A 12,614-nucleotide genomic window follows, 5' to 3' on the forward strand; every position below is an offset into this window, starting at 1 on the left:
GAAAGTCATTGATCTTTAGGTGTTTCAACCAAAACATTTCAAACCCTATAAATGGTGTTACATTTGAATTATTTATTTAACTAATCAAGCAGCATTTTTAAATGCACGAAGCATCTTAAGATTTAAACCAACTTGTGCACTTGGCTTGCACAAGATATGCAAATAAAAATGTTTTTATTTCAACAAAGGATTTATATACAAAGTGGCCAAAGCACATGGGCACAATCTGTGACCTCTGCCCCCCGCGCTGTATCTCTGTAACCGTGAGCACCACACACTTCAGAGCTGTGATTTCCAGGGATATTCCTCCTATCGGCCGAGACCAAATCAATGCCAATCCACCAAAACTCAGCACCACAGACGCCCCCCATCGAGGGCCGGGGCTGCAATCTCGACTGATGAGGCTCTGAAGTGGCCCAGGCCTCGGAAAGGTTTTAGGAGATGGCTGTATTGTTTTCCAGCTGACCGAAACGAGTTTGTGTTTGCATATCTTGTGCAAATGTATATTCACATTGACTTCAAACTTATTCTTAAAACGGCTGTTTTTGGAAATAAGTTAAAAGAAAGGATGCATCTGAGCAAAAAGAAAAGGCAAGTATACTACATAATTAGTAACATATATATGTATTTATATATATATATATATATATATATATATATATATATATATATGTTGCTAATTAAATAACATCAATCTATCTCATAAGAACAATAATTAGGAACCATATTGCTGCTTTGTTTGTCAAATACGGTACATAATTACAAAATATAGAACATCTCTTTACAAAGTTTTTTCTTTAATATATTACAATTCATGTACAGTATATCTACTATGAAATATTAAACAAGCTATTCTAAAATTCAAAATTAACCTGGCTGCAACTGCATTGTCTCGAGTGCCTCGACTGGTTTCCGTATCGCCACGTCATCTGACTCTCTCCAGTTTGATAATACAAATAAAAGTGATATTTCAGTGTAAACTGGTGTGAATTAGTAGGAAAACTAATGTCAGGTCGCCAGTGTTTTGAAAGAACAAATCGAAACACATTTCAAGATTCAGTGTACGTCTTAAACCCAGCTGGAGGATATGCTGCTTCTGTTTTTGCAATAGAAACTTATTTGCTTGATATGCCGATGCAGAATAAAGTACATGAGGTAATGACACTCTCCCGGGTTTGATTGTCATCACCAGTTATACCCTACCCTGCCTGAAGTGCACATACTATCCACCACTGCGATCGCATTTCTCCAGCAGGAAAGCCATTGTCCCGGCTTCCCCGCCCCGGACTTGCGCTTAAAGGGTACGGCCGCGGTCGACTCGGTCCTCCGAGGGGCAGCGGGATCTGCTCGGTGAGACAGGATCTCCTCTTCAGTGTAGGGCGGGCCATCTCCTCCCCCGTCACACAGACCCCTGTTCGTTGAGCACCCTATGGCTTGAGTCAGCGGTGGCATCCCTGCCGTCGGACCTGTCACTGCCTGTCGATCCAGCTAGTGCCTTATTTATTCCATTACAAGAAGGCACTTTTTTTTATTTTTAAAACCCAAGAAATGCATTTTTTTGTTTGTTTTGTTGTGGTTTCCTCTTAGTAAATGCTATAAAGTTGTAATGCATATCATTTCATCCGCTAAATCCTCCTCGTACTTCCCCGAGTCCGGTTCCTCATCACTGTAGCCAGTGGCAAAGTCTTGCAGCTCATAGTCCCTCCTGCTAAGGATGGGGAACATCTCCCCATTGGCTCCGTTCTTCACGTTGCCGTTGAGCAGGTTGCTGGCAGCGCTCTCCATCTCGTCTATGGTCATGTCACAAGCGTCTGCGATCTCGTGCTTCGTGGCCGAGACAAACTTTGGGTCTTTCGCGTATCTTCCCAGTCCCTCCGATATCAACACCTGGAAGATTGAGAAGTGTGACCATTTCAGATGGAAAGAACTGGCTTTAATTTCACTAGAAGGCAGTTTTTGGACAATGTTTAATCAAATAACATTTTGATTATATTCACCTCTTATAATATTCTACTTATCTTTTTTCATCACATAAACCACTTATTCACTACCTAGGTTTAGGGTTGGGGGTATCGCTGCTCTGCTAAGCCTAGAGGGAATGATATGCCTGCCATAAGCCCCTTTCTCTCACTGTGAGCCCTGTGACACCTGCAAGAAATGGTCAATTGGTTTAATTATTCTCTCACCGCTTCCACCAAGCTGGTCGCACTCCCTCTCTTCTCGTGGTACTTGTGTCGAAACTCAGCAGGGACCTTTAAGTTTGCTGGTGTGTACGTCCTGTGGGGGTAATCGGGGTCGTCCGTGTACCAGGAGCTCTTGTGCACCGACGAATGGCTGCTGTTGAGGTGGTGGTCTCTGGTGGCTCGGTCCACCCGGATCAGGGGCGTGTAGTAGGGAGAGCGGTCCTTGCTGGTGGGCGTGGCCGGGGGCGTGGCCCAGGAGCGCGTGGAGCGTGTGGGTGAGAGTCTCTGTGCTCGGTTAGAATCCAGACCAGCCACAGCCATGACCTGCCAACACCATCGCCAGTGACACAAAATACCCCCCCACAACAGTCAACAACAACAAGCGCACTCATCCATTATGACTGAGGTATGTTATGTACAATGGAGCGCCTTATTATGAGGGGCCGTACAAGCCATTATTCATTCTGGGCTTCTCACATACATACATTCTCCTTTCACATACATATATTTTCACTCACACATTCATACTTTTGCTCTCATGCACATGCAGTCAATGTATACATGTAATATTATATATAATATATGGATGTAAGTAGAGAATATATGTATGTAAGAGCAGAATGTATGCATGTGTGAGAGTATAGTGGAAACGGAAGGCAGGTCATTTATCGCGCTGTGATTGGCTGAGAAGCTTGTACTGGGTCATGTTCAGGTCACGGTCAGCTAAAATTAGCACAGAAATACAACCTGTACGTGCAAAACTATACTTACGTTTTTTATTTTACGCTTACAATTTAATTCGCACGATTGATCTCCATTCTCATCACACATGGCTGACCACACGGCCGCAGAGGCAGAGTCTACAAAAGCTTAACGTGGTTTATGCCAAGACTCCAAACTGTTACACAAAGGATTGGGTGTTTAGAGTGTCGTGTTAAGCCCTAGCCAGATGTAATTACGCTTAATGTTGAACTCACGTGTTTTACTGTACTTTAAAATGTAGCCATTTATATTCAAACTTTATAATTAACTACACTGGCACCACCCAGGCTGATAGACAAAATATGTAATGTTCAAATTGATATTAAAAGCAAAAGTAACTTGTTAAGCCTTGTTGTAGCGAAGTGTGAATTGTGCTTCATATTGAAAGCTTATATGTGGTTATTGGTTATTAAGTGAAGCACTTAGATCCTAGCTTTACTAACGACAAGATCCACACCTACCAGGCCTATACAAATGAAGAGGCGTTTAACTTAACACAGCCAATATCAACTTCACGTCAGTCTTGTCATTTATTAAATCTGGATATCAATGGTTAAGTTTTAAGTACAGTAAACCACATTTTGCACAATGCAGCTTGGCTACAATACAATAGGGCTTAGAAAAGACAAGGCAGTTATGCTTTTAATGTAATTTTAAACACCCAATCTTTTGTGTAACAGTTTGGAAAGTGTCAGTCTTGTCATTTATAGATGGGATGTACACGGCTCTGTTTTAATACAGTAAGTCACGTTGAGCGTTTTCTACATTAAGTGATATTCACCTTAAGTGAATTAATATACGCAGAGCCTAAGGTCATAATCATATTGTTTATGTTAGTAAAAACATATCCATTCTTTATTCATAGTAGGACGTGCCTAAGTAATGGTTATGCTTAAAGCACATTAAACCACGTCGAGCTTTTGTAGACTGCCTCTGCCTCGACAGTGCGATGATCATCTAGGATGCCTGACTACGCGCTGTGTTTGAGTCCATGTGAAAACAGTCAAAAAGAACTGCGAGCGCGTAGAGAGAACTGCGCATGTGTAAACGAGATTGAACGAGCGCAGAATTGAATTGTAAGCGTAAAATAAAAACCATAAGTATAGTTTTGCACGTACAAGTTGTATTTCTGTGCTAATTTTAGCTGACCGTGACCTGAACATGACCCAGTACAAGCTTCTCAGCCAATCACAGCGCGATAAATGACCTGCCTTCCGTTTCCACTATACTCTCACACATGCATACATTCTGCTCTCACATACATATATTCTCTTCTTACATCCATATATTATATATAATATTACATGTATACATTGACTGCATGTGCATGAGAGCAAAAGTATGAATGTGTGAGTGAAAATATATGTATGTGAAAGGAGAATGTATGTATGTGAGAAGCCCAGAATGAATAATGGCTTGTACGGCCCCTCATACCTTATATTACAACTTTAATGCGTTACATGATTTTTATCCACTATAATAATTGCACTACGATTTCACTTCTGTTAACTGGAACTATCTATCATGCCTTCCAGACAAAGTTCTGGAAATTGCAATTGAAAATATTACTTGGGAAAACTCCCAACTCCTTATCAGTTGTTTTTGAGCTCTTCCATTTGCTAATTTCCTGGAATGAAACTCCTACGACAGCCCCGGGGGAGGGTGTCCTTCTTTAAAAAATGTGAGTAAGAATGCATGACCTCAGACAGCCCAGGATCTTTATTGTAAATCAATGAGTCACTTTTTAATGTTTTTTTGGATAACTGCTTAATAACTCTACAAAACGTGTATTATTATTTGTGGCTGAAAATATGCTATAATCTTCAACAATTAGGATACCCCTCTAGAATTTCCCCTGTATAATGTCCTTCTGTCTGTGTGGTACCCATCAAGATGAAGTACTGTTTCCCCTAAATTTGACAGATTTCAAAAACCAAAGCTAAGAATCGATTAACACTCTTTATCCAATGAATCGTTAGGATTTCAACATCTGAATGAAACACTCCTGCTGGTAACGTGGGGTACTAATCACAACCTTGATACTTTGTGTGTGGGTGTGTGTTTTTCTGGTCCACCCACACAGAGAGATCAGTACTGTGTGTGTGTGTGCGTGTGCGTGTGCGCGTGCATGTGTGTGTTTGGTTCTGGTCCGCCCACACAGGGAGGTCAGTACCTGGTGTTGCATCAGATGCAGGGGCAGCGCCGTGCGTTGGTGGAAAGCCGGTGACAGAGGGATGTCATCCTGGCTGCTCTGTCTACGTAGACACTCGAAATTAAACGATGGCCTTCGGTTTGCTGATGGAGTGTTTAACAAATTAAAAATAACAGGCAACAGTGATTGAAAAATCTCTCGTATCAGACACAATTTACCCATAATATATACAAAATGTATAGCTATCTGCTGTGAGGTCCCAGTGTTGTTCTAAGGCCTTACTTTGTATGATGTTCTACACAATCTGCTGACTAAACCTCTCCTACCCCAAGGTTGGACAGTGAAAACTATTCCCATTAGTACTGTGTATTGTATAGGGGCCAGCAATGCCCCCTATGCTCACTTAAATAAATAAATAAAAGGTTGTTACTACTTTCTTACCCCCTCTGTTCAGCTGTCTCGAAGGCCTTTGGTATTTGTGAACTCTACATTAGACTCTATAGATACAGCTAACTCCAAGAGCAAGTGACTCCTTAAATAACCGTTGAGGAGATTAAATAAATACATTCTAGAAAAATGTCAGTTCTCTGTACGTGGGACTCAATAAAGCACTGTGCTTGTGTTACTTGTTCCCACATGACCATCCAGACACATTGGTCAACGTATTTATACACCATTAACATGCATCTTCCACTTTTCATTTACAATACTGGGACAGCGACACAAGAGCTTCCTCTACACTTTCACAACAAGCTCCTGTGAATGGAAAAACTCAGTCCACACCTACCCTGGGGTGTCGGAGGAAGCAAACGCCTCCTCGGAGACCTGCGTGACTCATGATAGATCGGCTGTTCGTCATCGTCGTAGTAGTAGGGGTGGTGGTAGCCTTTAGGCGTCTCATAGTCAAGATCACTGTTGTGATATCGCTCGTGATATTCCTTATATGACCTCCTGGAGACAATGAAGATTATGCAGATCAATTTGTTCATTTGCAACTTCAAAATCAACAAAAGATTTTATGCAGGTTTTTATGCACTTTCTTGTGGAATAAACTGTGGTCTAACTCTACAGATCTACCTCAGTCAGTAAGCTGAGAATAACCGTAAAACACCAAATTGTGGGAAACTTTTAGACATCAAGCCACTAGGTTACGGTACCTATCTCCGGAGAGCATGCTGTCCTCCTCGTAGAACTCCTCTCCGCTGTAATACTCCCCCGAGTATCGGTCCTCCTCGCAGTAGTCGCTCCCTGAGGGATCTTCTCTCCGAATGGTGGGGAGACGCCCGTCCCCTGAGTCGGACCTGCACACGTGAGATGTCACTGATGAGGTCTGAGCACGGGCCTGGACCACAGGGCCATGCACTGCCATGCAGACGCATAAGCAAGCTACTGATTGTTACACCGTTACTCTGTTCAGCCCATTCAGAGGAGCTGTGGTCTACCGAGGGCTAAAGAACAAGTCCTGAGGGTCGCTCTGACGTCCAGAGAACTCTACAGCTGACCGCCATTTTTAATTTCTTAATGCAGCAAGGTAAGGTAGATATGCACTTAAAAATACATCAAACATGCACCCTGACAGCTTCCCCTGTGCAGTCTGTAAAGTCACAGTAATCCTTTTTCGGTCCACACCCAAACAGATCTGAATGAACTAAATATGATCTTGATTAAGGCTGATCAGTCCAATAACTCGGCCTGATAACCAGGTCCAAAAAAATCATCAATGTTGCAGGTATATTAATATATATTGGTATGACCAGAAAAGGGAACACGCGTGATTTACCAATCCACCTACCAGCAAGGATGCAATTATATGAAGAGCTCCCAACCATTCGTTATAGAGTAACAGAAAAAAATAATAATAACAAAATAAATAAGCTATGGACATGTTCTACTGTGGACATACCTAATATAGGTTTCATAGTAGCGGGTCCTATCCCAGAAGGCAAAGAAATGGTTGAGAGAAAGTATTTTGGTTAGGTAATCAAGGAAGGAAGGAAGGAAGGAAAATGGTAAAGAGAAGGTACAATGCAACATATATATTATACAGTATATGAGGTATATACAGTATGCTTATATATGTGTCTCTTCATGGGGGAAGGGCTGACGCTGGCATTACATGCATGGATGTGAGAGTAAGAAGTCTGGCAATGGTCAGAGGATGGAAAAAGATTAATCTTATTCATGCAGGACGAGGGAAAGGGTCAGTTATTTTACTGAAGCAACCAAAGATGCTGTCATGAATACAGCTGTTTTTTAACAGTCTACGTTGTTTGCGTTAAAGGTCAAGGAATTCCCTGTGCGACGATTATTTGCATAAACCTGTATGAGAAATAATTTCTAAATTATGCTATCTACTAAGAATCAGTTTATCAGGTAGACTGTAGTCAGAGGGGCTTTCATGACTGATACATGAAGAAAAACACCATATGTGTCTACGTGTTTGGTTTAAAATCATTTCAGTATATATTTAAACATAGTTCAGTTTTCTCTTTAAGTCTTAAATATATATATATATATATATATATATATATATATATATATATATATACACGCATACATACAGACAGGTGACAAATTAAAGGAAAAACCAACATAAAGTGTCTCAGTAAGGTGTTGGGCACCACGAGCCCCAGAACAGCTTCAATGCTCTTGGCACAGATTCTACGAGTCTCTGGACTCTACTGGAGGGATGAACATCATTCTCTTCGTTCTCTTGGTGTCCCACACATGCACTCATCCACTTGTTGAAAATATGCTTACTCATCTGACCAGATCACTTTTCTCCACATCTCTGCAGACTAGTGCCTATGGTTTTTGCACCACTGAACTCTCGGATGTGCATTTGTCTTTGTAATGAGGGGTTTCTGCACTGCAGCCCTACTATAATCTCCTCTCTGTGTCATTCTCGACAGACTGTTCTTGCTGACACAGTCTGATCACGTCCTGCATTGACATTCTCAGTGACCTGGGGAAAGAGTTGTTTTTCCTTACATATCACAGTAATGCATGAGCATCACAGTCATCGAATGTGCACTTTCGACCATAATTTCCAACACTATTTACTGATGTCATTCCCATAGATCTAATTGCAGATGTAACTTTAGTCACTGTTCCTATTGAAACACCAGCTAGTTGAGCAGTCTTTGTGACTGAAGCTCCTGCCATTCGTGCCCCAATAATGACCCCTCTTTCAGTCACTTAGATCCTTTCCTCTTGCCATCTTGATCCAAAATCAAGGTCAACTGGGCCTGCTCAGCATTTGTATACATGTCACAGAGCATGCTAGCATGTTAATTGCTTAATTGTATCATGCAGTACACCTGTTTGGAGGCGTCTGCATTCGTTATGTCTCTCCACTCATGGTGGAGGTTTTTCAGGTTTTTCCTTTAATTTGTCACCCGTCTGTATATATCCATATTACATATCCATCCATTTAATTCATATACAAACACCAGTATTTAAAAAAGGCATTTCATTTAATTTCAATTATATATTTGTATTACTATTGTTCAGTGTAAAAAAAAAACAACTATTAACTTTTAGAGTTATTTTTACTCAAGTAAGCTTGAATGAGAGTCGTCCCACAGTGCCCGATTAGTAGTGTGGGATCCTGGCTGTGTCTGGGGGGAACGGGGGCGACAGTAACTCTACAGTGTCCAGACACCATGGTGGTGGGGGAGACAGGGGACAGAGCATTTAGGCGTCCCCCGGCCAACCAGGAGTGTGTGCTGTCAGGGGGCTCTGATTGCCTGTAGTCACATGTTAGCCGTAGCCATCATGAGCCTACAGTGGGCAGGGAAGCAATCGGGTTGTGAAACAGTCTAAGAGGAATCACTACAGGTGTCTGAGGGTCCGCATGGCTGGTGTTGGGGGTGGGGGGGTGAGTTGGGATTAGGAACAATTGGAGATCTCTAACTGACCTTTTAAAGAGAACCCTTGTATCTGTTCTGGGTATTTAAATAAATTGAGGATGTGAACATTTCAAACACACGTTGTGGCATGTATTACCTTTTGACGCTGGATTTCCTGTGCTTCTCGTACAGGTCAGTCTTGAAGTAGGAGGCATGGGAAGGGTACCCATTAGCAGAGGCGTGCTCGTAGTACCGATGGCCGGGGTGCTTCCCGTTGGGGATCGACGAAACATTGGCATTGTTGAGATTGGCATTGGTGGATTTGGGGGACTTGGAGTAGGAGTTGTGGTTGTAGTGGTTGTGAGACAGGGAGTTCCCCGTCCGGCTGTATTTCTCATGGTCCACGGGGGGGTGGCTGGCGGGTGTCTGGATCTGCAGGGGGCGCTGCGTGGCGTTTGTCTGCTGCATGGAGCTCCGGCGGTCACCGTTGACGTGATTGACATGGTTGCCAAACAAGCCACCGTTCCTCTGGAAATAAAAGGTCAAGTCAATGCGGAGGAGAGGAGATATAGGGTGTTCTCTATACGGTGTGTTTTCATTCACACTGCACATGTACGGCTTAATGCTCTGCCAGGGACATGGTTCCAGTTTTCATACAGAGTGGCATAACAGCCTAGCCTTCGCTAATGTCACTGTGAGAAATACAGTGAATGCAGAGCACCTTTTTCATGAATGATTCAGTGACAAAATGACAAAAAAAAGAAACCTCCACATTCAAAGTGAATAGGTTTAGAGAATATCCCTTTCTGTGTTATTATTATTAATAACATTTTCAAATGCACATTTATATATATTCATCTGTATATTTAATTGTGTGCATGTTTCCTACAATTATTTTGGATGTCAGGCATTAAACATGACAAGCTAAGCCCCAGAATTAGATAATGTCAAACAGAGGTTAATGTTACAAATTGGGAACAGTCTCCCTGCATTGCCCTTGATGATCAAACAGCCCACTCACACTTTAATCACAAACAGAGATCACACAAAGAACAGAACCAAACAAAACATACACATTATTTAAGTGAATGTAAAACTGAGCGTCATGAAAAAAGCCAGTCTCTTTGCACAGAGGAAAGAAACCTTCATGATCTCAAATACACTATAAACACTTCTTCATGATCAGTTATACTATTTTAAAAATGCACATGAAAGACAAATTAAAATAATAAGCAAGCTACATGGGCCAATGGATTATGCGTGTAAAAATGAGCATTGAAATACAGCTTTGTTTGTGTCTCACCACTTTTGATATCTTACATATGATTGAAACTACACAAATGCAGGCAATAAAACTCAAAAGCTGGTGCAGCAGATTTTACTTGCACTGGAGCAAAGCCAGCAGGCTAATCTGGACTCCTAAATGAGCCCTAGGGATGCTCTTAGTGGTTTTGGGTTTTTTAAATCGACACACAATCCAGCCCTGTTCTCACTCTTCTCACTTAATGGCGTGAAGCTAGTAAGTCTTCATGTTTACCCTATAAATATCCTCGTCCTCGTCAGGATTAACCTCTACAACCTCCTCATCTTGCAGGTCACATGATATCGCTCGTCGAATTTCGGGCCCAATATCATGTAGTGTTCGGAGACCGGCCTGCAATGATGACAAGAAAAGGACTTGAGAGTCTCACAAGTGCGGTGGTGTTTCGGTATCCTGGAGCTGCCTGGAGGCCCTGTCCCCGATCTCTAAACCACAGGCAGGTCACAGCAATCCACTTCCTGACACTATATACGACTGTGAAATTTCACCAAGAGTGTGTTTAAATTTTCAGTTGGATTGCCTGCCTCAGCTGCCCACAACATTAGGTTAGTGACAAAGTTAATATCTGATTTGACGGTATGCATGTATAATTACGTCTGTCTCGCCGCAGGTCACGACAATTACAACATATTTCCAAAGAAACAAAACAGAACAAAAAGGTGTCAGGGGGGTTAGGAAATCCACTTGTCCCAACTTAGTCCTGTCTTAGTCTGCAGGCTGACTGATCCAATTCTGTCACTCATTCAGTGGGAATGTTTTCATTCAGAAGCGTTTGAGATAGTAAGAAGAGTTATAGGATAAGTGTGATCGTTTGGGTGAGGTTTCATTTGGATGAGAGCAGTCAATTAGGTATAAATGTCAAAAGGACAGTATACTGCCTAACCCCTGAAATGCATGTTAGATTACTAGAAAGCAGCTATCAGCATCAAATTGGAAGCCTGCATTTCTTTTAAAATCCTTTTTTGAAAATGTTTGTGAAGAAGGACATACATATAAAATTAACCTTTGATTACTGTTGTTAAATTACAATACGATAGAGAAAGCTAAATAACCCTGAACCTCAGACCATGCACAACTACTACAGGAAAAGCTTTAGCTGAAAGTCTGCATGTCTTTTGTAAGCTGAAAATTGTGCCTAATTGGTTACGTTAAATCACATCAATCCAAGCTTCCAATCTTTCCGCTGAGATCAAGACGCGCTGGATCTCACTGCCCATATTCGGCATAAGCAGCAATGGATCCAAATCTTGGCGATTCAGATCCTGTGATTATTGATGGGACCATTGAACCACATACCCGAATAACAACAACAACTAATGGGCAAGGGATTATTTTCGATAATCGTTATTTATTGATTCATTTTACAAAGAAGTCTGTCTTCATTTCGGTTGTGACTGCTGTATTGCTAAAGCATCCATTCCAACGGGATGACTGTGGGGGCTTTCCCAACTGAAATACTATCAAAACCTTCCTGGGGCACATTTCCATATATTTGTCTTCTGGTTATCCTATTATGTCATTGTGTCACAACTTCCCTGAACCCCTGTGTTCCCCTCCTATTGACAGGATACCCTGGCCTTCTCGGCCCATTCAGGGATGATTAGAAAGGCAGTCAGCTTTGAGTGGGTGCAGAAATATCATGTTATGGGTTTGCATGTCTTATCAAGAAAAGCTTGAATCCTTAATTCTTTTGAAAAACTGGAATTTCAAAGGAATAAACAGTGCTTTCTTGACAATATGAAGAGCAAATATAAAAACATGAATTAATGAAGATTACAGTCACCATTCAACCTTTTTTATTCTGATTTTAGTTGTAATGCATAAACAATACCATAACATTTAGAGATAAGAACTAATAATTTAAATACTAATAAATAAATAACCAAGACAAGTGATGTGCCACACCAATGAACAATAGTAGTCGTTTTAGTAACCAACTGTCTTAAATGTTAAATAATATAAACATCTGTGTTTCCTATAATACTACTATTACTACTAATAATAATATTATTAATTTAAAAACAAGTATTATGTTACATATATACCCATTAAATTAAACAATTATTTAAGTGTGAATATGCAAGACAAGACACTGAGATACTGTAAACACGTGAAACGAACATCTCATCCAGGATATTGATGCAGAAGCAGCATGTACACTTTGACCATATTATTAATTCTTGGCAGGAGCACAGTTCAGTTGAAATTCATCTGGTGGCCACAAATATTTACCACAAATATTTTTTTGATTGTGATTCACAAGTTTTGTAGGGAGGAGAAGAAAACATCTAAATCTTTTCAGAGCAAATTGAGGAACAACAGATTTAATTACCACCAGTGACTCT

The 12,614-nt window shown here is 41.2% G+C and overlaps 1 protein-coding gene across 2 annotated transcripts in view; it reads right to left on the minus strand.

Annotated features, from left to right (window-relative positions):
• Positions 1-658: 658 nt before the first annotated feature.
• Positions 659-12,614, minus strand: part of cacna1db (calcium channel, voltage-dependent, L type, alpha 1D subunit, b) — a 103,905-nt gene continuing 91,949 nt past the window's right edge. Inside the window, exons 39-46 of one of the 2 annotated variants that reach the window (XM_066697735.1) lie at positions 10,486-10,602; positions 9,106-9,476; positions 7,001-7,027; positions 6,255-6,398; positions 5,885-6,048; positions 5,119-5,240; positions 2,187-2,507; positions 659-1,887 (exon numbers count right to left, since the gene is read on the minus strand). In XM_066697735.1, the coding sequence (XP_066553832.1) occupies positions 1,594-1,887; positions 2,187-2,507; positions 5,119-5,240; positions 5,885-6,048; positions 6,255-6,398; positions 7,001-7,027; positions 9,106-9,476; positions 10,486-10,602 (1,560 nt within the window). In that variant the 3' untranslated portion in view covers positions 659-1,593. The remainder of the gene's footprint in view (positions 1,888-2,186; positions 2,508-5,118; positions 5,241-5,884; positions 6,049-6,254; positions 6,399-7,000; positions 7,028-9,105; positions 9,477-10,485; positions 10,603-12,614) is intronic. The other variant, XM_066697737.1, reaches the window with a different exon arrangement.

Source organism: Amia ocellicauda, chromosome 3 (assembly GCF_036373705.1).
Source record: "Amia ocellicauda isolate fAmiCal2 chromosome 3, fAmiCal2.hap1, whole genome shotgun sequence".
NCBI lineage: Eukaryota > Metazoa > Chordata > Actinopteri > Amiiformes > Amiidae > Amia > Amia ocellicauda.